Below are 26,924 nucleotides of genomic sequence, written 5' to 3'. Positions count from 1 at the left end.
CAGCTAGCGAATGCGAGCGAACGCAGCCGTGCGACCCAAGCTGAATAAGGCCCTAAGTGCGGTCTGCCTGCTTGGATGGCTGTCTTCTCCCACGGTGACCCTCCCTCCGGTTTGCCTCCCGTTGGATTAATCATCTGGCTTCATCTGTGATTAGGAAGTACACGGTGTAGACATGATTGCATTAGAACACACTGTACAATACTTGACTGAACACTGTTTGGAATGGAGTTTTAGCATCTATAATACTATATTAAAGTGATCATTCACCCGGATTATTTGCATATCCATTATTTAAGCAACACATTAAGGGGTTGAGTGCAGTTAGAGCTACTTTTATTCTATTATTTCTGGGTCAGGGCAACCTCCTCTCTTCTGCAGCACACACCCGAATTAGCTAGCTATATCCTGGGCGCAGGGTCCTCCTTAATATCTGTTTCTACTACCTAGACCTTAAGTGCTCCACATTTTACATGGCTTCAGCTATATAAATAAAAGTTACAAATAATGATAAAGTCGCTTTTTCACCAATTAGACAGAATTCTTCTTTAGTCATCTGCACACTCATTAGACTAATATTAACCTCGGGCAAAAGATAACATTTACAGCAATTAAACACTATAATTACTGCAACAAAACAATAATTTTGCACATAGCAGCCATAAGCAGTAAGTAGCCAGTCTGCAGCCTCTAGTGGATATTTCTGGTATAACTGTAAGAGTAACTTAGAAAAAGAGAGAGGCGCAAACAATTGGGTATATTATAGCTAGCCATATACATATGCAAACTAAACATTTACAAAGTCTTAAAGATCAGCGTGTAAAAAGACAGTATAATAGAAAATAATAGTTATACGTGAGAAATAAGGACAGTTGGGGGCAATTGGTGTAGAGATAAGCCCAATGGCTATTGGAAATGGGTGTTTTCTCCCTATACTGTAAGGTGTCACCGTGTGTCGCCAGCATGAGGAAGCCTATCTAACAGCCAGTGGCATAACTAGGGTATTTGGAGCCCAGGGCAAATTTGAAAAGGGAGCCCCCCCCCCCAAAAATAAAATAAATTCTGATATGTGTGCGCGCCGAAAAAAAATGGGCGTGGTCACTTAAAAATGGGGCGTGTCAACATGACACACCCCTTTATTTTCACGCTGAACATTCCTATCCATATGCACCTTAACCCCAGTAGTACCCCTTATACAGTACCCCCAGTATGTAGCTGTGGTCCCTCTTATGCAGGCCCATAGTAGTGCCCCTTTTACAGTATCCCCAGTAGTGGTCCCCCTTATACAGCCCCCAATTAGTTCCCCTTACTCAGTGCCCCCAGTAGTGTTCCCCCTTATGCAGTGCCCCCAGTAGCAGTCCGCACAATGCAGTGCAGTAGCGGTATCCCCTTATGCAGTGCCCTTTATATAGTGCCCCCAGTAGTAGTCCCCCTTATGCAGTGCCCTTTATATAGTGCCCCCAGCAGTAGTCCCCCCCCATGCAGTTTTCCCAGTAGTGGTCTCCCTTATGCAGGCACCCAGTAGTGATCCCCCCTTATCTAGTACTCCCTGTAGTGGTCCCCGCAGTGCCCCTAGCATTAAGCCCCTTATATAGTGCCCCCAGTAGTAGTTCCCCCCCCAAGTAGTGGTCCCCAGTTGAGGTTCCCCCTCCCGATAAAGTGCCCCCAGTAATAGCCCCCCCAGTAGAGGTCCTCCCAATAATGGTGCCCCCAGTAGTAGCCACCCCCCCTGATGTGCCCCCACCCCAGTAGAGGTCCCCCCAGTAGTAGCCACCCCCCTCCCCGTTGTGCCCCCAGTAGTGCTGACAGGTTTTTTAAAAAAAATATCTAAAAACATACTTACCCGAATCCACGCTGCTGCTCCGGACCGCGACACCGCTCCCGCCGCCGCCCAGTCCTCCCGGGCTGGTGCGCTCAGCATAATGAGAGAGACGTCACGATGTCATGACGTCTGTCCCATTACCCACTGCAGGAGCCGGACGGAAGTCCGGCTCTTGCAGTGGGTGCTGCAGCAGTCAATGAGAGTCTATCTGACTCTCATTGGCTGCTGTTTAACACACGCATCGCCGCCAGCACTGGCGGCAATGCGTGTGTTATGCACAGCCTGAGCCCGCCTCCTGGCGCTATTGGGCAAGCGCTCAGGGGGAGGGAACGGGCTCAGGTGTGCAGCACAGGACCGGCGCTGGAAGCCTAGCGCCGGTCCTGTGTAAATGTGTAGCGCTGACCGCACTCACTGCGGTCGGCGCTACACTGGTGGCTAACTAGGGCGGGCCGGACCCAGGGCACGCACACTGCACGCCCTACCCTAGTTACGCCACTGCTAACAGCATAACACGTTTGTTGTAGCACAGATGGTGCACTTACTGTCATCTACTGCCATCTAGTGGTCCAGATTTTATATAAGAGAAACAAGTTAAGCAGAACATAGAATACAATGCATGGCTTCTACCCTTTTAGAATGTTTGTGGGGGTGGCCCACAGGCTTTGTATATGGCTACTTTTCTTTTAAAAACTGTAATGCTGCATACACACGTAAAGATTTTCTGTCCAACCATCCAACTTTTTGATTGGTTGGAATGAAGATCTGGTAAGGAATGGGAATAACTGATGATCAGCAATTTGCTCCTAAATGCCAGAAAACAGATGAAAATGGCCGTCAGACAAGTTTGTTAAATATTTGATCTAAACAATTTGTTCAAACAACAGTTTTTGTCCATTTTCCGGCGTTTGGAAGCAAATTGCTGATCATCAGTTACTCCCATACGTTACCAGATTTTCATTCCAACCAATCAACTAGTTGGATGGTTGGACAGAAAATCGTTACGTGTGTATGCAGCATTAGATAGAAGCATAGAATTTGATGGCAGGAAAGAATCACTTGGCCCCTATATTTAATCTTATACCTCATTATCTAATTTGGCTTTGAAGATCACCTGTACTTGAATGCCACTTTAATTTACTTTTTTTTACGAAAAGCAGACCACACAATCATGATTATATCTTAAGATGGGTACACACCTGAACGATGCATTGATTGAATGACAGTCTTATACGCGATCCAATGTACGGTGACACGATATATTACAGTAGTAATTGTCACAAACTGGTAGAGCCATACTTGTTTCATCAAGGTGGGCCATTCTAGTCCAGGACGCTGTCATTGTACTCCTGAGGGTCATGGGCGCAGCCATGCTGATTCCGATCAGATGACCGCTAGTATCCAGTCACTGTCTGCTGCGCTCACATGACCACCTCTACCTGTAGTTCAATACCCCTCTGTGTGCTCACTCACCAGTGTGAATCTGCTACCTCCAACCCACTGCCTGAACCTGAGGTGCTATCTGCTGGATTCCTGCAGGCTGCTGTTCCTGAGTTTTATTTACCTACTCTGCAGCTTTGTGCTGTGACCAGTCTCCAGTCTGCACCTTACCAGCCTGTGTTCACTCACCTGTGTCCGGTTCAAGCTACTGACTGTTGCCTGTGTTCAGTGCATCTCCCCTTCTCCAGTCTGGTTTTAGCTAGTGTGTGACACCCTATCTACAGGCAGCAGGACCTTTCATACTACAGCACTGCAGACCTTTGAATGCTTCTATACAGCAGCACTTTATCCACCACAGGACTGCAGACCTTGTGCGTCCATCAAGCACTACAACAGGTGTAAACACCGGCAAACTTCTTTCCCAGAGATTACCTACTCCAGTTTGGATTCTGTGAATCCCACACCATCTGACCATGTGCATTGGGAACAGCACATAAAGAACCACTCTGAGGTGTATATACACTGTGGGATCTGGTTCACCTTGGAACTGCCTAGCTGTGGATATTGGTAATTATTTATCAATGGTTTATTTTGGATGACCGGATTGACTACATCCTATATTTCTATTCATCCATTCTATGGTGGTGTACCCTACTGACTGGGAAAGAGTATTATTTCCACATTTGAACTTTCTCTAAACATTTGTTTTGGTGCACCACAGATTGTACCTATTTAAGGTGTTTCTATTCATCAAACAAGCTCTTTTGAGACATGCATGTCAATTATTGATTGTTTTTTGTGCCTATGCTCAATCATTTACTTTATGGTTTAATGTAATATTCAGTGTAGTCGTTGAATTATTTTTTTGCTTTAATTTTAGTATTAAATGTGTTTTTTATCTTTATATGTAGCGCTGCACTCTTGCCTTTTGGTTTAAGCTACTGCTTCACGGCTACCACTGAGTCAGCTTGAGTGCACTGTTATCAGTATCCAGCTTTTACATCTCCAGCCTTTGCTGAAGCTGCTGTTTACCTCCGGGCCCACTCCATTTTATGCCTTCAGTTCCAGTCCAGTTTAAGTTGCTGTTCACCTTCGGTCCCATTCCGGTTCAAGATGCTGTTCATATCCAATCCCATTCCGGTTCTTCCTATGGTTCAAGTTGCTGTTCACCTCCGGTCCTATTCTGATTCTAATCCAGAGCAGTCTGCATTTCTTTGCCTGTGTATTCCCGGATCTAGTCCGGTCCAAGCCTGTGTGTTACATTCATGGCCCAGCCTAAGCTATTCTGTCTCATAGAATTTTCTAGTGCTTTAAGTGTCAAGTCTTCAGCCTACGGTGATCCTGACATCAAGTAAGTCATCCGACTACAACTCTCCTGCTTATCGTAGGTTCAAGTGGACTATTCCAGTATTTCACTTCAGTTTACATTGCTGTCCAGCAAGACTATTGCCAATCCTCAGGATTGCAGCTCCTAACCTGTTTTTGGACTCTATGCTCTCTGTACCCTCTCTTTTAGTGTTAGAGTTTGTGCTGAGTCTCTGCTAGAGTGCTCACTCTGGTTGCTGGGTACTGCATCGACAGTATACCCTCTTTGTGGGTGTAGGCTCCAGTCACCCAGCTCTGATAATCATTCTGTATTCTCTCTTAGCAGATTCCAGACAGACTACCAATTACCTGTATTACTTACTGCTCTGTACCCCGAGTTATCAAACACTGGCTCCGGTCCCTTACTCCTGTGTTCAGGGTGAGGAGTGGAGTTCCATTTATTTGGTTCTAGGGACCAGTGGCGGATCCAGGGGGGGGGCGATTGGAGCGATCGCCCCCCCTAGCACAGTCCATCCTTTTTCTCTCCTCCGTATCACTGTGTGTGCCTTCCCCTGCTCTGATCCTTGTTCAGTGCCCTGTGCTGTGATGGGAGCCGCTGTGTAAGCGCCAGGCCCGGCGATAGGGGGGTAGGGTACCCTCGTCCCGGGCCCCAAAGTTCAAGGGCTTAAAATAGGGCTACACACTGCCGCAGCGGCCGCCGGCCAGGGTAACTTTCCTGGTGACTTGGAGACTCCTCCCCCCAGTGAGTGGCTCCTCCCCCAGCTACATGTGCCACAGTGTGTATTACTGACCGACATGGGTGAGTGACGCTGCGGCGCCAATACGCGCATAGTGGCGCCGGCCCTTCTGTCCCTGCCTCCTTCTCCGCGGTAGTGTGTAGACTGCCTTCGCAGATAGACCCTGACATCATCAGCTGTAGCTGCGGCCACCTCAGATGATCAGATGAGGAAGTGGCTGCAAGCCTAAGCAGAAAGATGCTGCACAGCTACACCACCAGTGTCCGCTCAGCAGACTGCAGACATTCTCCCCTCAGTTCTATGGTAAGTGGACTTTTACCTAATTTTGTTTCCATTTAGATATATATATATATATATATAGATAATACTATTATACACACATATATGTGTGTGTATTTAAATATATATATATACACACATATAGTATGTGTGTGTGTGTGTGTGTATATATATATATATATATATATATATATATATATTGCACATACACTGACACACACATACATATACAGTATACATACACTGTCTGTATAAGCTTGACAAAGGGGGTTACACCCCGAAATGTTGCCTGCTTTATAATACATGTTTATGTTTATTCAAAGTCTCCGAGTGCCGGTAATTTTTTGGAATATATATTTACACGTACACATACATATATGCACACACACATACATACACATATATGCAATCCCTTACATACAACTTGTTGCCCTCTGGTAATGGAATGTTGAAAGAAATCAAACAGCGACACTCAGAGATTGTCAATCAAACATGGCCTATATTGCTTATACACCTTGACAGAGGGGCGAGTGTGTCTCCAGGAAGGGATTGGTTGTAAGGGTCAAGGGCAGTGGAGGGGCACCCCCAGAAATATCAGTGTACTGGGCCCCGAGAATTCTGTTGCCGGCCCTGGTAAGCGCACCGCGTTACCATCTGGGGTGTGTCATGACAGTCTGTCGATGGGCAGTCAGGGAGGGAGAGATGGCTGGTCGGAGACTGTCATCCCGCTCAACACGTCCTCAGCACAGGCAGGTAATTGGCTGCCATGGTTTGGCAGGGGCACCACTGCTGTGTGTGTGACTGGATGCACAATAGACATAACGGGAACTTTGATTTGAGTAGTCACTGGAGTTTTGGAAAGGAGCTGGGGAGGAATAACAAGGGAGGGCTGCTGCTGCTGAGATAAAGCTGTCAGGGATCAAAGGCTATATCTTCCCTGACTTGTACAATGGTGGCATTGGGCTGCTCGCTTTTCTAGCTATTTAAAAAAAATGCTTGTGAAGACAGTGCAGTGTATACCCACAGCTTCAGTCCTAGCAGCTGTGCACTGTCTGTTACAGTATTCTGTCCTAGAGGTACTGAATAGCCAAATTCCTAGAGCAGAGCTTCTCACCTGTTTTTTATTTTTTACATGTGCCCAGTGTTACAGTAAATGTTTACCAACCAGGGGCAGCTCAATGCCCAGGCTGACAGGCTTACCCGGAGTGCCATAGCCTGAAGGGTGTAGCCCTGCCTCAGCCACTGGCTGAACTTTGTTAGAGGCACACTCTGCGTAGCTCACCACAGAGGCACAACCTCCGACATGCGTGGTTCCCCAACGCGTCTTTCCTCTCCAGAAGCTATTTTAACGTGCCCGAGTATCCTGTATAACGAGGAGTCATAAATAATCATTAAATCGCCCCCCCTAAAACATGAGTCTAGATCCGCCCCTGCTAGGGACAGACTGTGAGCCTTCCAGGTGTCACTGACCTCTCTGAAGGCACCAGGCATTTACCACAACTGTTACATCTATGAGTAAACTCCTGATACAGCTACAGCAATTCCATTACGACTCGTCAGCTCAGTCCACGGGTCCTGGCTCGGATCGGAAAACCCAAAACGTGACAGTAATGTTCCTGCACAGCATTGTACATCGCAACGTCCCATCTGACGTGCAGCATCTCTGATGGGAAGATGCAACCAGACAATTCATCATATGATGAATTGGGGGGTACACGCTATACAATGGTCGTTGCGATCCATTGTGGACAGTAAGATTGCCCAATATATCGTACATTGCGCACCCAGCTTTAAGTTCTCTGCATAGATGGCCCCACAATTTTGAAATCTAATTGGACATAATTTAATTAAGTTATCTTTTCACCTTAATCTGGTCCAATAAAGAGATTCAAGATCATATGCCATGAAATTGATACATCACCTATAACCTTTGACTCCTACATCTCTTTTCCACTTTATTTTCACTCTGTAGTCAAAACTGGGTAGTTTATCCTCTGCAATATTGAAAAGAGCCATTTAGAGCCATCACCGATATTCCTATACATGACCTCATACTTGCATGCCCTAACAAAGTTTTTTCCTTTTAGGTTTATCTACTATTGAATCTGATTTTGTCTACACTTTTATTTAACTTAGCAATTATTGTGAATCTTTTCCATAAATTCTACCAGCTCACACTTTAGTGTAATAATTTTTATAGCTTCTCATTATTCGCCATTTTACCTCAATTAATTTAACAGCACCCTACATCATATATTCCCTTATATCTTCATATACTCGGTAGGCATCGGGCAGGGTCATTTTAGGTGCTAATATGGTGCCTGAGCAACAGAATGCTCATAGCCTGGACCTGCTATTACTATTCTGACTACCCATTACAGAACTTGACTTGCTTGCTGGTGACCCTGACTAGCTTTAATGGCCATACTATTTTGTTACCTGCCCTAACCTCTCCCTGACTTATGCTTTGTATCCTGATTCTAGAACTGCCTGTCCTATCCTTAGCTAGCAGCTGCTCTGACATAAGCTTGAGGACTGGGACCTGCAGATACCCCACGTAGAAGCTCCATACCTCCTGGCAGGGTTCCCTGGTAAATATTGGAGCACTGTTATTGATAAGAACAATATTATGGGATGTAGTTAAGTGACCGGTGGCCGCAAGGCCTCCTGTCATAATCGCGACGGCAGAATGCCGGCTAGGGATGTACGATAGGCATCGAGATACCGACGCCTATCATAATCCTGACGCCAGAATCCAGAGCGACGCGGCCCCGAACAAGGTAAATCCGGGGCGCCAGTCTTCTTGGCCGCAAGGGGTGGGAGGGAGGGTTAGGCACCCCCTCCAGGAGTGTTGGAGGGGCCAGAGTCTGACGCCACATCTGCCCTCTTACCTCTCAGCAGTCCAGCACACACGGCTGTGTGCTGGGCTGCAATGGGAGACTGCTTGCTGCTGCAGAGTAGTAGCAGTCCCTTCTACCTGAGGAAAGGGGGAACGTTCACACTGATTGTGCCCCCCTGGATTTGCACCGGACTCTCAGCACCCCTCCCTCCAGCGCCAAAGGTGAGGTGGGGGGGGGGTTTCACCCTGAAGGGGGGGGTGGCCACACCTCCTTCCCCAGGCCGGCTCTCTACTCCCCTGTACGTTCCCCAGTACATGGCGCAAATAGGCAAAGACAGGATTTTTTAGGCTTACTTGCTCTTAAGTCCACTCTCCCATAGCAACCAATAAGATTCTAGCTATCTTCGAGAAGGTACTAGATAAATGATAAGTAGAATCTGATTGGTCTTATATTTGAACAGCTAGCTATAGTAAAAAAAAAAAAAGTTATTATCGATCTCATATTTAGTGCCTGTAATTGGTTTCCTTATCTTTTTTTAAACCTGCACCCCTTCCATAAAAAAAAAAAAAAAAAAAAAAGTCGCAGGGCCAGTTTAATCTGTGCAAAATTTTCATTCCCAATCCAATGGTTTTTGTTTTTCATTGGGTCAAATGAATTGTATTTTGTTCATCATCAACTTTAAAATGTAATTTACACACACATGCAAAAGCACAAAGGAAATAAATCTAGTCCTGCGTTGTGGGACCACAAGGGACAGAAATCATGCATGGAACAGTAAGGGCAGGTTTCAATTAGCTGCAGTAAATTACCGCCTAACGAAAACGGATGGTAGTCTCAGGCTTTTACGCCTGAAGCTATTCAATTACAACCTCTGTTCCGCTCTGTAAAGTTGCAGCTAATGCGTTGTTGATGTCAGCGAGGTAAGGGGATTGCGACTGATGCCCCACGTGTTTGCCGGCAAACCACCTCTACTCACTTTTATTATAAAACACCAGAAGGACTGACAAGGATATAGGGAACGGTGAGACTAACCTTTCCTACATTACTCACAGTTAGATACCTTATGTGAGGTTTCCATCCCTTATAAGGACGTATATAGCACTACTAATGTATAAGTGCACCCTCCTATCTTTATCCTTCAGAACGCCAGGTGGCACACGGGAGAGTGACCGCTAGTATACAAAGATGGACTACACTATGCACAGAGATACTCCAATTATAGGGATTGCACTGTTCGTTTTATGTATGTTTGTGACTTATTTGTGTGTATACCAGTATTAGCCATTTTAATATCTATATATCACTGCTGACATCAAAATTTGAAATAAAACATTTCTTTATGTGATACATGTTGTCACGACATTCAATTTAATCAGGTAAGAAAAGCGCCAGAGGTTATTTCTTTTACGGGAAGGTGAATTCCTGCACACCTCACGGCCAGCATCTCTTATAGACCTTAGAGGTTTAACGCAGCCATCTCCCATTTGTTTTTATCGCTAACGTGATAAGGGCACTTGCTGCTGATTTTTGTTCGAGCCTCCCTCAGGCTCAAACAGAAATACACATTGTGTGCAGCCTGCAGGCTGTATTTGAATAGCCCCAGCCCACCAAATATCCTGCGGTTAATTACCGCTGCTAATTGGATCTGACTGTAAAGGTCACTTCTAAGTCCTAAAACACTACAGGCTTCCCCGTAAATCTCGGTTTTCATTTTAGACTCATTCTTGCCACAAATGATTGATGAGAGGGGGTGCAATGACACTAGGACAGGCTATATTTGGGCTTCATTTTAATTATATGAAGTGTTTATACCAGTGGTTTCCAAAATGTGTGCCTCAGGAGGGACACTTGCAGGGGTTCCTCAGATTGGTGGTCTAGCAGCAAATACAATTATTTATGGTCAATGTAATGTAAATATGAAGACAAACAGAAGCTCACACCTGTCCACCTCCACATAACTGAGCCTAAGGATGACAGGTCAACACAACTTACTTCATTTTTTGTGAATTTTTCAATAACAAATTATTGGCTTTGGGGTGCCGTTTAAACAATGCAGATACTCTAGGGCGCCGTGACTCAAATAAGTTTGGGTACCACTGGTTTATACTTTATAACACACACACACACACACACACACACACACACCCCACCCCCCCCCCCCCCCACCCCCAAAGTGTATAATGAAACAATAGAAATAGAGTACTGATTATTATTAGGAACAAGAATTTGTGCGGGAGGAGGCATTTCCTCCCCCCCCCCCCTCCCTTCTCCAAGAGGATTTGCACCTTCGTATACCTTTTCCTAACAAACTATGGCCCGTATTCAATTTGAGGCGAAAAGTCCGTATCAGCGATACTTTTTTGCCGATTACGTCATTTTTGCCTGTTTTGACTTTACTCTGTATTCAATTTCAAAGACTTTCTGCCTAGGCGGAAAAAAGTGCAGAATTGGGGTTTTGGGGTGCAACATTGCCGGAACCTCCGTGCAGCCTTCAGGCAGTCCCCCAAGAGGTAAACGGTGTAAAAAAAGAAAAACACTTAATACCCCAAATAATGACTTTGAATTTGGGGGTGTAAAAAAACAAAAAAAAAATGTTGGGGGACAAAGTTAAAAACTAGTGAACTTGATTCTGGGGGGAGGGTGGGGGTCCCCAAGTATGCCCCAAGTGTTTTTTTTTCATGATTTTTTTCAACTTAACTTTAGCAACTTTTAAATATGCTAGTCCCCATTTTCAAGTACCCCAAATTTGCTGGGATAAGTTATTTTCTGCAAAAAAAAACCAACCTCCTGAATACTATTCTGCACCACGTATACAAAAATGCTACTTAGCAGCTATTGAACCCGTTTAAAAACACCAAATACCTTCAGCAAGCCAAACCGGGGGTAACCATAGCTAACCCCCATGTCAGCGCATCTTTTGGGGGGTGTCAGGCTGATTTCCCCAAATCTGACAATACTTTCCGTCTGTTCAAGTTTCGCCGGGTCCCGTTTTCACCTACTTTCATATTGACTACGGGGTAAAGCAGGCACACGTGCTCTACTTTTCCGCCTACAAAAGACGCGATAAGTCTGGGAGGCAGAAAAGTATCGCAGGTCCGCTCTAATTGAATACGGCTCTATATCTCATTTTAAAGCTGGGCATCCACTATGCAATGATCTGTCAGATATCTGTCCAATCTGGCTGGTTGGAATGAAAACCTGGTAATGTATGGGAGCAAATGACAGTCGATCATATGGTTTTAAACACTGAAAAAAGGAAAAAAAATAAATTGTTCAAATTGGTTAAAACCCACAAATTTAACCAATTTGAACAATTTTTTTTCCTTTTTTCAGTGTTTAAAACCTTATGATCGACTGTCATTTGCGCCCATACATTACCAGGTTTTCATTCCAACCAGCCAGATTGGACAGATATCTGACAGATCATTGCATAGTGGATGCCCAGCTTTACACATTAGTACATAATGAGGAGAATTTTAACACATAACCAGCACTCAGAAAAGAGCAGCCCCCACCCCTCCAATTCCACCCAGCTCCTCTTAGAAACCAAATCGCTTTTCCTGTGCATAAAAGCAGCACAGAGCAGCATTACCCATTTATAAACATGACATTTATGCGCCTTTTGCCTCTACCCTAATGTAACAGTTATTACAGTCCATAGATTACATACCTAGTCTGTAAGGCAGCTTACATGTAAGTACACTTTTCTAAAAGCACAATAGAAAACAGACACTGGAGACAAAATATGCAAAACCATAAAAAGGAAAAATAATTTTATAATTTAACAAAAGATTCAAGTTTTCAGTAAAGCTCAAGTAGTATTGCACATAAATCAATATTCAATCATGAAACATAAAACACACTTTAAAAAGGTGCGCTCTCTCTCTCTCACATATTAAACAAGGTTTTAAATGATCATCGGAACATCCTGTATCAGCTGAAGAAAGTCTGCGCTTTTTTCAGTTCTCCACATAACTGATTATCTCCCAAATGGCAAACTGATTTGAAATGTATTGTGTTTACATTAGATGCCTGCTGATAGAAAATGGAAGCAAATATTTGTTTTTCTAACTTATCTACTTGTGAGCTGGATAATTCAACCATCAAGTGATTTTTATCCCACTCTCCCATATACAAGACCCCCTTTCTCTATTCATGGGACACAGGCACATTTTTTGGACTTATTTATTTTTTGGAACAGAGCTCAGCCTAAGATTTAACCCTTCATGTCCAAGGGACGAAAAAAAATTAAATGTTTTTCAAACCTAAGGCAGCAGAAATAAGAATATTCCTAATAGTTTCAATGTAATGAATTGTAGGTTTGGGATAGTAAGGACATGACACAGGCATGCACAGAGAGAGGGGGCATAATACCGAAACGTCTGCACACAATCCCTGCTTGTAAGAGGAATGTATCCTAGTCTGAATATGCATTATTACCCTACTAATCACATAGTAGAAATTCCCCCATCCACTGTTGAAGTGATGTGTAATCGGCACAACAGCGCCATCTAGCCAATTTTCGAGAAAGTGGCAAAATGCTTGCATGAAGTTACCAACTGAACAAAGTGCCTATCATATATGCTAGTATCCCAATTTTACTTCACAAATCTATATTACTTCAAAATTCTGATCAATTATTGGTTAAAGAAAAACAGAACAATGGCAAAAAAATGTAAGAAACCTATGTGAAGGAAATTCAGCTACATTGATCTTTACCCGGTCATCACTTAATCTGTACCTGCATCAAGCTGAAGCTGATCATAAAAAAGGGAAGTACTCCCCACACACCTTTTTAAACCAAAACTGCTTTTAATCAGCCACTCTGTTGTTTTAATTACCATTTGTGGGAAATAAAGCCTATTCGGTCACTAGCAACCTGTAAAACCAATGCTAATGTGTATTATTCATTCACGGAACACCTGTAACATACATCAACTGGTTTCTAGAGATCTGACAGGCTTTATTCACATGAAAAATGATTCAGCTAACACCGTGGTATACCTCCAAACACTTTAAAATCCCAAATTGGGACGTGTCAAGCAAAAGGGGGCATGGCCTCGGCCCTTATAAGTGGTGTATTAGGGGGCTTGACCATGTGTCACTCTCCCATTTCTCCTCCCACTGGGGGGTAGGAGGAGAGAGCCCAGCACTCCGGCAGCTGCTGGGCAGTCCCCCAGTCTCTTGGCATTAAATGGATGCCGCATTCTCCCAGGCTCCCAACCGCTCACGGGACACTGCAGCCAGTAGATGGGACTGTCCCGCTGAAATAGGGATGGTTGAGAGGTATGCCATACTTTACGTAGATGTGGCAGGTGCACTTAAGCAGGCAGAAGTGGAAGCAGAGATACAGCCACACTTATGTGATACACATTACAGTGGCTTAAGTCCCCAAAAGATTACTTATCTAATACAGTGCCCATTAGCAAAGATCCCATACATCAGAAATAGTTGTCATCCAAAAACAGTAAGCATAGTACTGGGAGGGTTCACTCTATTTAATGTCCAGAAGGGCAGCAGCTCTAGAAGAGTTATATGAGAGTAGAGTACCTTGCCGCACATGTAAAGGACTCAAAGCACAAGCCATCCCCGCCATCTTTCAGTTTATACACATCGCTAAACCAAAGCTACAGCTGGGAAACTTTCAGTGACTAATGCTTGCACATAAACTTTAGAAAGCAAAAACAATTAAAGGACACTGTATAAATAGACTAGCTGCAAAACAGCATATATAAAAGTAGTCTTCTCTTAATACAGCAGTGAAGGGTTCTTATGCAAATATGTTCAGTAGACAGCTTATAGAAGAACAATAAACTATGGCAACACATTTAGAACAAAACCGGTAGCGATCACTGCTCCGTTATATGATACACAGTCGGGTTTTCACCCTGGACAGGGAGAGAGTACATCAAGGTTTGGTCGTCATCTTCACAAACAATCGCCATTGTGTTATCTTCTGATGCAGGGGTGGAATTGAGGCAAGCCTAAAAGAAAAAGGGGAGAGAAAAAAATAAAAAAAATAAAAATATATATATATATATATATATATATATATATATATATATACACACACACACACACTTTATATTTTATAAATAAAGTTGCAACAAATTAAGATCTTTCCATGTTCCCCGTACCTACACCTTTTTATACATGTAGAGAGGTCTTCTGTCCCTACATTGTACAGCAGGCATCAGCTGAACGCCCACTGTGGAGTATATGAGCTACGCTTCAACTGCAGACACACAACCATATATCTCATGGGCTGCAGACTTACCAATTCCAACAAATTCATCTTCTCTTCTGAAACCAAGTTTTCAGTCTTCAACTGCTCAACAACACCTTCCATGACCTCCAGCTTGGAGCAGTGCTTCTGATGTCTCTGCTGAAGAGCTTTCACCTTATTCTGCAAGTTCACCACAACAGACACCAGCTCACAAGTGGCTAACGATTCAGAGAGTCCATCTGGTTCCTCTGGTGGGTCTGTGGAAAGTTCTTCCGACAGGCTGACAGACATCTCTTTCCCATGTTTTGACACAATAGGAACTGTAGACGCTATGGGCCTTGTGATGGAGGTTGACAGCATGGTCTCTGAAGAAGGCTTCAATGGTGGAAGAGGGCCCGTCGATATAGCAGGAACAACTGTGGCAGTTTGCATGGTTTCTAAATAGGCCATTAAATCCTCTGTAGACATTGTTGCTGGGGTCGCTGTTGACACTCCAGTTTCAAAATACGGCTCTATTGAGATGTTTTCTATCACTAGAGCACTACCAGAGTCCCCGCTCATTGCAATAAAAGTGGGGACCTCTTCCCCAGCACACTGCAAGACTTGGCCATTATAAAAGCCACACTGCAATGATGTGGCTGCCAGCTGCTCTTCTGATAGGATTACAACTGGTTCTACCAGTGGCATTTCATGAATCTGCTGCACCCCCGTCACCTCAATGGGTAAAGCCACAGACGAAAAGCCTTGAGAGGGTGCCAGAGCCAAAGATAACCCATCAAAGGACTCAACAATATGAACAAGTGGTATCAAATTCACCGCACCCATCACTGTATTGTGAACAGCAAGCGTGTCTGTATTCTTGACCAACATCTCTGCTCCGTGTATGGACATCTGACTGGCTGACGAGTTTGGATCTAGTGTAATCGCCAAAGTGTTGGAAAGGGGCAGAGTCTCGCCAATGGCTAAACGTGAAACGGTGGGTATGCAGACTTCCCCATTTACATTCTGCGCAGATGTCAGCGACTTCGACTTTGCCGCATGTGTTCTATTCTGTAACATAGGAGAGGACAATAAACCCACTGATCACCAGTTAACAATTTTACACTGCAGTAACATGTGGGCAAATAATTGTGGCAGTGTAAACCAAGACAGAAGATACACCTATACATCAGGTAAATGGTCATTATTTTTTTTTTTAAAGTCATATTTGGGGACATTTGTAAACCACATTAGAAAAGGTTACAGCGGTCTATATGTAACAGACTTCCTTCTATGCAGCTCTAATAGATGTTTCCCACGAACTCTTAACACATTGATATTCCTGCCATAAGTCATTAGGGCCGTTACAGCAAATTCGCATACCTTTGAACGGCTGCACTAGAGGCTGCATTTGGGACACACTACTGCAGTACATGGCTCCAAAGTGATTGAGTAATTACCCGTGACTTCCATCTATGGTTTAAATGTCAGATCTAAACCTTTACATTACACTTCCTCTGAAAGAATGATATCTAATATTTTATCTAAATTACTACGTACATTTAGCTTGTCCTAATATTTAAGGTTGGATAACCACAAAGAACAATAATCATGGTTATAGGTCTAAAAGTTCACACCGAGTCCCAAGTTACTTAGTAAATCGGCATCTAAGAAGAACAATCTTAAAAGCGTAGAACTAGCCCAGGCCCTTGTGTGATCCTATTAGGTGCTATTGTCTAAGAGATTAGCAAGACTATCATGCAATGTCTGGTTTCAGATCTACACTAAATCATCCAAGACAAAGATGTATCACCCCCTAAGTAATCATATGAAATGTCAGCTTTTGTTAAAGGATAGGACAGATCGTGTGCTTGGAAATGAAGTGGAACACACTTTAAAGAGCACAGTAATAGGCGTACATGAGCTTAGAAATGTTTTAAGGTCTAGCAGTCTAATTTAAAGAGCAAGTGAAGGCCATCAATGATCAGAAGATTATTTTACAAAATATGACATTGGGAAAATGCAAGACTGTAATAATTTTAGAAAATGTCATTTTACTGACAAGGTGCTACATGTGCCAGGAGCAAACCTCCAGCAAATATTATTGTAGCACAAGTATGCAAATACACTGGATAAATTCCGTTATATTGGATGTTATAAGAAGTTGCAGACAAGGCGTCCTTCTCCCACACACAATTACACCAGGGGAGGATATTCCAATGAGATCTGTAGTTTCTCAACGAAGTCTAGTACTGTACTGGCTATTAGAGGGAATGTTTGCTTAAGGGCAACTAATGAATCAGCAAGGCCCACAGGACCTAGGTATAAGGGACATATAGCTCTTGATTGAATAATTGCACTGCTCATTGAATCAGGACCTGCCTGGCATTTCTACATGTGGATACTTCTAATAAAAGGTGCTAGACCCAACTACAGTACATTGAGCAAACATCTGGGATCCTTTAATAAACTAAATGGGCACAGTACATGGGTTAATTGATCTTCACCTGACATTAATATTCTGCACTTCCGGAAACTGAATACATACCACTGCACCAGATGAGAAGATGGTTGGAACAGCGTCATGTCTTAGATAGCGGACTCCCCAACGCACTTGGAAACAAGACGGTTTGAAGTGCTTGCTGCACAGGTACTGATTTTTGGTCGGGAAAAAGTTCTCCATATTTATGTTTGCTAGCCATTGCTTGAGACGCACTTTGTCATGTAAAGGGAATCTAATGGGGCACAAAACAAAAATCCACGCACACTAATGAAACTACAATTACTTACTGTTTATTTATATAGTACACACATATTCTGCAGAGCTTCACAGATTATTTAGTCATTCACATCAATCTCTGCCCCAGTGGCATTTATAATCTATGGGGGTAATATATTCAAGTGAAAAGTGTGGACAAGTTGTCGATAGCAACCAATGAGCATTGAAGTACATTTATCAAGTATACTCTATAAAAAGATAGGTGAGAGTTGATTGGTTGCTATGGGCAATTTCTGCACTCTTTTTTTTTTTTTTACTGTTTGCTACATCATCCCCCCTATATTCTCTACCACATGTACTCACGTACACAGTAGGGTTTATTTTTCGTGAGAAGTCAATTAACCTACCAGTACGTTTTCGGATTGTGGGAGGAAACCCCATGCAAGCACGGAGAGAACATACCAACTCTCTATAGATAAAGGTACTGGTTAGAACGTGACCATTGACCTCAGTAGTAACATTACCTAGCTGGTACATTGTGTGATCCTGATAACTTGTGAAAAAGAAAACTGCACTTGGCGTATTGAAGTGCATTCAACTTATGAAAGGGGGATAGAGTACTAAAGGAGGACTGGTAAAAACACCCCACAATAATGTAAAAAACCTTTAACATGAAGATTTCTGGAGTTCTACATTGTGTGGCTTATGCAGAGTTAAGAGACAGACAGACAGACAGACAGATACAGACATTTCCAAAGGTGCGGTACTTAGATTTTCAATAAAGACTCTCACAGCAGTGGATGCCTCGGTCAACGTTTCAGTATTACAAGTAATCCTGATGACAGTTTTAATACTGAAACGTTGATTAAAGGCGGGAATCCACTACAAGATCTGAAAACGACTGCACGATTATGACATTGTAATCGGTCAGTCGTTTGTCAGTCGTGTGATGAGCCTGCACTGAACGAGCAGACGTCATCAATCATCTGGAAACATACTGAACCTGACGATATTGTCAGGTTGACCAACATGTTGGAAAGATGATAGATGTCTAAACGACCAGCAGGCAAGCGCATCACTGGTCACTTTAGACTCTTTTGCAAACGATCGTTATCGTTCATAAAAATCGCTAAGCAGATACCCCACTTTAGGTGTGGGGGGTGTGTGTGTGTATATATATATATATCTCTCTCCTGTCATTACCTAATTGCAGGTGTGACGTATGGACATCACACCTAAAATGCACTGTGTGTTCTCTGCACGATAGGTGTGATGAGAGAGCAGAAGAAGACAGAATGGGGAGTAAGTATAATGGAATGGGAGGGAAAGAGGACAGGGTGGCAGAGGTGACGGAGCACGTTTGCACCTTGGCACAGTCATGATGGACTGCAGTTGGGGCAGATGTACAAAGTGGTGCAATAGGGTTGGAAAGGAATGTGCCCTAGCTTAACTATAAATTTCAATGTAAAGCCGCGCAGTACGTACAGCTCAGATTTTCCCTGCATGTAAAACAATAAAACGCATTTGCACCACTTACATTCCAACATGGTTTGTCCAAGAGCAAATTGCTTTTTTTTTTTTTTTATGTATTTGCTCTGACCTGTACATAAACCCCTGTATGCCGTCCTATATAGTTCAGTGCATGCTACTGCTCTCTGTTATCAGCTGTGCTACTGCTCTCTGTTATCAGCTGTGTGAGCCTCTGCAGCACCCCTAGCCGTTTCCATCACCCAACTTCACGTAGCCCGCAAAATACTCCTCCATTTACCTTCAACTGCGGCCCTTATGCACTAACAATACAGCGGCGACCAATCACCGGACTCGTGCAGGCGAGGCCCCGAGGGGCTGCAATATACAACCTGCTGCTTCCCATTCTCCCCGGAGCCGCCGCTCTCTCTCACTCTACACCGCACAGGGCGGCTGCGGCACTCTTACACTCACTTATAGTAACTTTCTCTGCCTCCCTCCGTCCTCCTGCACTCCAGGACCACGCAGCACTTCGGCATCGTCTCTCTAGATGAAACTAAATGACGTCTTCCGTTACCCCGTGACGTCACACATACGCCTACCGGACCTGTGCCGCAGGAACCACAAAGCTTTTGGCGACCATTTTAATTCCGGGCACCCAACTGATGGTAGGATGATGAGGCCCTGCGGCCGTTTAGTATCACTAGGCTGCGACTCCAGAAGAGTCTGATGGGCGTGCTGCTGTGCTGGTGGAGGTAGACGAACACAACAGTGAGTGAACTTGAAGGCCGTGCCCTCAACCAAGATGGCGGCCTGGGTTATTGCAGTCCTGCAGTGTGAACTTGGAGACAAATATTGGAGAGGGTGAGAGCTGTGTGTCTGTCTGTGACAAGCTTAAAGCCCTTTCCAGAGACATAACCCCTGTACTCGGCCCTTCCTTCCCAATAATAATACTTGAGTGGTGTTGTTTTTTTTGTTTTGTTTGTTTCGTCTTTTTAATGTGGCTGAACCCTTTAAAGATTTAACCATAATAATGTCTATACTTACTTTCCAGTTTTTCCTAACTGTACTAAGCATGTTCTCCTGTAATGGATATAAAATGTAATTTTATGGACTGGGTATACCCTTTGGGCCTGTCTGATAAATATATATTTTTATTAAAGCTCTTTACAATACATAACGTTTTATAACCAAGCCTCTGGGTGCTGTAGTGCACCAAGGTAAACCGAAAATGATGTGCATGCAAGAACTGCCCGTAGGAAAAGTCCTTGGATATTGCTGTGTATTGACATGTTGGCAGCTATGGAGATGTTTGGTAACTGGCCAGGGTTTGGTGTAAAAGATCACAGTAAAAAGATAGACAATGTCTAGATAGACACCAAAAGGTCGATATGGAGGAAGATAGACACCAAAAGGTCGACATTGAAATGGTTGATACATGTTTTGTTTTTTTACCCTAATCTTCACCCTAACCCTCCCCTTGGTGCCTAACTGTTGGGATAAGTGCCTAAATCTAACCCTCTTTAAAGTGCCTAACCCTAATCGTCCCTCCTAGTGCTTAACCCTAACTGTCCCAGTAAGTGCCTAACCCTAACTGTCCGAGTAAGTGCCTAACCATCCCTACTAGAGTCTAAACCCTCCTGTAAGTGCCTAATCCTAACCCTATAAGAAAAAAAAAGTCGACCTTTTCACCACATTAACCTTTATTACCTGTCTATCTTCATCCATGTCGACCTTTTGTGTGTCGACATTTTGTCCCTGTCTACCTATAGACTGTCTACTATTTGGTGTCTTATCTAGACATTGTCAACCTTTTTACTGTAGATTTATTGATTGGAACCCACTTGCCATAACCACACCAAGCTGTGACATCTTTACGGTTTGGTGATGATAGCAATGTCTAGCTGTTTTCTATTAATTAAGCTTAGTTACCAACAGTCTCTAATGTGCAGGGATATTTCAATTCTAAACAAAACAATTAACAGGATTTGCTCCCAGAAATGTTCCTATTTCTTAATTTGTTCCATGTATGTGCACCCTGTTGTCCACTCTATCCAAGGACATTGCTTTGCATGTTATATTAAATATGGACAGATACTTTGAACCATATTGGTGTAGCTATCTATCTTCTTTATTAACCTCATTAGAGGGGGAATACACCATTAGAGAACTGTATTGGCTTGTACATGTTGAAGCTTTTACTAAATGCTTATGATTCCAGTTTCCTTCTATGGAGTTTTGGCTGTGTATTTATATAATCAGGCAAAAATGATTATTTAAATTTCACTAGATTATAATATAACTGCATGGTTTTCTCTTCATTCAGAACAGTTGCACCCAGAAAGGCAAAAGTAACAAATCAATTAATGTCTGTGCCTGATAATACAAAAACATATCTGAAAACCATAGAGGGAAGTTCGAAATTTAGGATTAGGTTTTGCCGGCAATTATATAATTTGAAGGTAGACTACGCCTTAAGGGACAAATTCAATTAGCCACGAGCTGCAACCTGAACATCTTCTGGCGGCATCACTGGATATGTCTTTAGCTGAATTTCTGCTCGCAGACTATGGAGATGTGAGCATAAAACAGTTACCATAGAGGCACAGTATGTTTGCAGAAACTATGTTGTTGTCTTCTGCAGTAAACTGTAATTTCTACATTGTCAGAGTTTTACATAAGTGTCAATTTCTCTGTGATTTAGGTAAAGCATCATTGCACCATGGCTGGGAAGATGAAGACCTTGTTGGATAATTTAGACCACTTTATTGAGGTCCTTGCTTTGACCCGAACTGTTCATGTCAAAGACTGGGATGTCCTCAATGTACAGAGAGCCCTTGAGTGGGGAAGTTATTTTCAACATGTCCACCACCGGTTCAAGGACAATAACCCACTCAGAAATGTTATTGATGGTCATCTGATGGTAAAAAATGAGGAGCTTTGTGTTAACATGAAGAACTACCAACGCATAACTTTCAATGATCTTGCAAAGGGCAAGGCGATTCTTTGTATGTCTCTTCTCCAGAACAGTGCTGTTTCCGTTCAAGTATTCAAGCATCTATTTGAGCTACTCCGAGATTCTGATTCCAAGACCATCGAGTTTTTGGGTCTACATCACACCATATCACAGAAAGCTGCTTCAGAACTCTTCCTTTCTATTCCCCTCTTAGTTTCCGATGAAGTATTGGATAACCCTGTAGTAACAACACAAGCTGAAATACTGAAGAGCAGTCTGGAAGGCAGATTGATGTTGTTTGAAGATAACCATAAATTGTCTTTTGTCTCAGATGTTCTTGTCGGGGTTTCCCAACCACTTGTCTACCACCTCGTAGCAGCTATGTTGGTGCCTGATGCTGAATTAAGCTCTCAGCAGCAGGACGGGTTGTCTGAACTTCTTCTAGACTGGCTTCTGTCAAATGATGTTACATGGACTGGCTTCTGCCTAAATGTAAGTTGCCGAGTCCTGGCAAGATTAAGTTTTAGGTGCCCCAAGTTCAGGAATGCCTATTTGGATAACATATTTAAAATTGGTGGTGGTATGGAGCAAGACATCTCTGGAAGATGGGTCAGTAATGTTCCTGAACTGTCTTTTGATAGTCTAACACATCATTTTAGATGCCTTGTAAAAGTATCTGAGGGTCTCAAAGACTCTATACTAACCAGACTTCATACACTGAAAAGTCAGGATGGGGACTATGACGTGCCTGGGATCAGTATATGGACTGATATATTGATTGAAATACATAAGTCCTAACATTTTGTAGATGTAAATCTGATCTTAATGTGTCACATTGCCCAATCATATCATAATTATGTTGTAAGATAATCGGTGGCATTTTGTATATTTTGATTTCTTTCCTTTTTTTTTCCACTCTCTGTTTTGACATTTTCCAGTTTCTTTAGAGCTCATTTGTTAAGCCGAGTATCCACTTGCAGATATAAATGAGCGGTTGAACGATAACGACATCGTTATCGTTCAATCGCTCATTGTGCATAAATCGGGTAGTTTAATGTCGGAAACGAACAGCGATGCGCGCTCCCGCTGGTCGTTTCCGGCATCAGTCATCGCCTGAACATGACGGTCAATCTGCCGATAACGATAGTTTGGCCATGTTCGGGGATGAGGGAGGGTGCCTGCACTGAACGACATATCATTCAGTGTAGGCACAGCACAGGATGAGGAACGACTGTACGATTACAATGTTGTAATCGTTCCACTATCTGCAAGTGGATACACGGCTTTACTTTGGGGAAACTATCTGCCAAACCCTTGCAATTTCATAACCACATAGCCTGGTAACATTGATAGAACAATTCTGTCCTATAATAAGCATAACTTTTAATGTTATTTATATTTATTTTGAAATTGCCAATGTATCCAATGTATATATTTTTATGTATGGCTATAATAAACACTGTTTAGCACACACTAAGTGATAAGGAGCAGCGGCGTCACTTACTTGGGTGACACCCGGTGCGGCTGGCAGGATTTATTTGCGCACCGAAGGCGTGGCTGCGCTTCACGAAGCCACGCCCCCTTATTTGTGCCAATCTTGGGAGCGTGACCGGCTGTTCGGTGACACCAAAATAGCATACATCTAGCTTCAATATGCCATGTGGCAGGAGACGCCTGGCAAGAGTGAGCCAATCTGTCCCGTACACCTATGCTGGGCGTCTTTCTTGCATTTTAGTCGCAATGTGATGCGACTAGAACGTACCAGGAAATTGTGCTGATTATTTTGTTATGCAAGACTTGTATATCTGTGTGTGACTGAGTCTGTATACGAAATACAACGGAACTTGGCGCTGGAGAAAAGCTGCGGCCACTGTATCGTAGCATTTTGTATACAGATTCAGACTCGGTCGCACACAGATATACAAGTGTCGCATATCCTATTAATCAGCACTGTCTGCTGGTGCCTAGTCGCATCATATTGTGACTAAGATGCATTTTCGCACAGTGGTAGCAGAGTAGCACGGGACCTGGCTCGCCAAGAGGAGCTGTTTGGCGCTTCTGCAGCAAAGATTTATGGGGACACATCTATATATCATAACATCACGTCGCTGTTTTTATCATGAGGGAAACAATATATAGGGTGTTTCACTTGCTATTGGCCCCAAAGCCTTTCTTATAACTTTTAAAGTATTTGATGTTCCAGAGGTGAGGCTGCAGCGCTGTCCAAAATTCAAATAGGGGAACCACACCAACTGCCATCCTCACTGGCATCAACTCTCTATCAACAACTCTATCTTTGGCACACACATCCGTCGCTTCATACATCAGCGGAGGACTGTGAAATATTGGTTCGTCGTCAGTAAGTGACCATCATAACACAGCCCACCTACTTGTTTAGACCATTTAGGAAAGGATTTAGGATTGACTCGTCCCCAAACAGTTGAGTTTAGTGCAAGTAGGGAACATTTCTCTTTGTCCTATGATACTGTATATAGCACCAATGTGGATATTGAGTGCTCCGTGTCAATGGCTAATATCAGAGGCCATATAGCAGATTTTATTAAAAGGGTTCAACAGAATAAACAACTGTAACATGATTATCCTGCAGGAGGATAGTTGTTATCCTAAATGGCCTCATCGTTAAAACGAGTAGGTGGCCTGTGTTGTGATGGCCACTTACTGACGATGAACCAAGGTTTCTCAGTTCTCAGTCCTCTGCTGACGTATACCTATGAAACGCTGGATCTGTGTGCCAAAGGGGATGTAGTCTGCATCCAGGCGTGCAGGAATCCTCGACAGGTAGGGATCCCGACACCAGTCGGCATCCTGAATGGTAAGTATCGGGGTGCTAGGTTTAGGCATTAGGGGGAGAGTTAGGGTTAGGCGGAGGGAGGGTTAGGGTGTGGGGAGGGGGAGCTTAGGTTTAAGCACTAGGATGGGGGGGTTAGGTTTAGGCAGCGGGGAGGGAGGGTTAGGGTAGAGGTAGGTAAAAAAACTTACCTTGCGTTCCAATGGGTGTCGGTATTCTGGCTGTCGGGATGCCGCTGTCGGTATTCTGAACAGCGGGATACCATACCCAACCCGTGCCAAAGATGGACTAATTGTATTATATACATTTCTTCCTGGTTTGAAATGAGCTGTTGTATTATACATTTGTTGCGGTTTGGACAGCCCCTCCCAGGTTACCCTTCTGACATCATGTGACCAACATCCGCCGGTGACGCTGACACGCTGCATTTCACAGCTGCAGCTTGTCAGCAGAGTCCAGCTTACCTCATTGCGGGGACCTGCATGTCATTAGCCCGCTTTCCACCTCCATTGTAATCTGTGGGGACCAGAGGCAGGCACCTTAGCTTCTGCAGGGCATACGGTTGCAGGACTTTTTAGTTAAAAACATCACATCAGCTATATGTACAGTGTGAATATTCAGGAACTCTATACTTACCGATCATCAAAAAGAAGTTGAAGAATTCTACCCAATCAAACCCCACCCCTCACTTTCCCACCCCCCATGCATATATGTTTTGCCACCCATGTCTGTAGTACCCATACATGTTTTCACCTATTATCTCATTATTTTAATAAACCTATATTGCTATGCAGTGCCAGTCATATTCATTTACTAGCTACAATTTCAGTAAAAAACATATTTTACATCATTTATTACGTTAAAAGGGGAGTGCTAACTGTTATTTAATTTCTTACATAATTTACGTGTAATGGCATCAGCCTCATGTCTTTCCTTTGACACGTCACTTTGTCTCCGCTGTCTATAGCATCAAAATGAGATTGTAAGATCACAGTCAAGTTGTTCTTTTTGACAAGCACTGCATTAAATTGTATGTACTATACTAAAAGTAATATATGAAGTAATCCATACTATCCTGTTTTTCCCATTTTTCCAAAACATCATTAAACAATTGTTGTTGCACGCATTTGTGGGGTTAGCGCACAGTATTAACTGAAATTTTGTAGGCTGAACCATTATATGCAACCTATCAATCCTCTAGGATATAGTGCACAGGTTCTCAAACTCTGGCCCTGATTCAGAGCCGGACGCTCTGACAGAGCGCTTGCTCTGAATCAGGGCCGGCCTTCTTGTTTTTTAGAGCGGTCTCCTGGCCGCTCGCATAGCTGTGGGTGACCACCCACAGCTATAGCGAGCGGTCAGGAAGATGGTCGCGATGGTCTTGACTCTTGTGGTAGGGTCTCGTTGCCGCAAGCCCCAGAGAGATTTCGGCTCTCACAGAGCCGAAATCTCTCCCACTGACATCACTCGTGATGTCAGTGGGGCCGCCCCCCAACGGAGGCGTTCACATGGGAACGCCTCCGTTTGGGCAGCCACTCCCCCGGCCCGCCCACCAAAGGGGGCGTGCTGTCACTCAACATCGACAGCACGCCCCCTTTAATACGAGACCCGGAGCGACGGTTTGCCCATCGCTATCTGGGTCTCGCGCATGACTGAGCCGGCTCCGTCGTGAGCATACACACCGGGCCACCATTGACACGCTTGCGAGCGCATAGCGTTCGCGAGCAGGTCTGAATCAGGCCCTCAGGACCCCAAACAGTGCATGTTTTCCAGGTCTCCTCACAGAATCACAAGTGAAATAATTAGCTCCACCTGTGGCTTTTTTAAACTGTCTCAGTGATTGATGAATACACATGTGCACCTGCTGGGTGACCTGGCAAATGTGACCTGTGTGGGGTCCTGAGGACCAAGTTTGAGAACCACTGATCTATTGAATCTATCAGGAACTTAATCAGCCATTTTGTTGGCATGAATATTCATGGATATTTATTTAGCTAACAAAATGGCTGCCTAAAGCTGCATACACATGGTACGATCTGTACCACCAACGACTTGAAAGAGATCTTTCAGTGAAGTCATCCTGCCACATCTCTGCACAGGCAAAGTTGACAATATCGTGCAAGTTGGCCTGCATGTACGGACGACCATAGATTATCATTATTGTTCATGCGGGAACGCGCATCGTTGGTCGTTCACTGCATAAAACTGAACGATATATCGTTGGAACGATATTGATATTGTTCATAGATAACGTACCGTGTGTATTCAGCTTTAGATATAAGATGCTTTCAAAAAAGTACTGACTGAAGATAGACTATGGAATTTTTTTT

General features: G+C 43.6%; 2 protein-coding genes across 2 annotated transcripts; one reads left to right on the top strand and one right to left on the bottom strand.

Moving 5' to 3' along the window:
• Nucleotides 1-12,182: 12,182 nt before the first annotated feature.
• LOC148480493 (THAP domain-containing protein 5-like) lies at nt 12,183-19,582 on the bottom strand. Its single transcript, XM_088454337.1, has 4 exons — nt 19,304-19,582; nt 17,192-17,378; nt 14,716-15,714; nt 12,183-14,422 (listed from the first exon to the last, which is right to left on the bottom strand). Exons 1-4 carry the CDS (start codon nt 19,366-19,368, stop codon nt 14,288-14,290), a joined length of 1,386 nt encoding a protein of 461 aa, XP_088310463.1. The 5' UTR covers nt 19,369-19,582; the 3' UTR covers nt 12,183-14,287.
• Nucleotides 19,025-24,646, top strand: FANCF (FA complementation group F). Its single transcript, XM_088454339.1, has 2 exons — nt 19,025-19,693; nt 21,534-24,646. Exon 2 carries the CDS (start codon nt 21,552-21,554, stop codon nt 22,581-22,583), a length of 1,032 nt encoding a protein of 343 aa, XP_088310465.1. The 5' UTR covers nt 19,025-19,693; nt 21,534-21,551; the 3' UTR covers nt 22,584-24,646.
• Nucleotides 24,647-26,924: the final 2,278 nt, after the last annotated feature.

This window comes from Taudactylus pleione, unplaced genomic scaffold (genome assembly GCF_031769625.1).
Source record: "Taudactylus pleione unplaced genomic scaffold, aTauple2 ptg000612l, whole genome shotgun sequence".
Classification (NCBI taxonomy): domain Eukaryota; kingdom Metazoa; phylum Chordata; class Amphibia; order Anura; family Myobatrachidae; genus Taudactylus; species Taudactylus pleione.
Note: the sequence above shows the minus strand (reverse complement) of the source record. Positions and strands in the feature narration are given on the sequence as shown.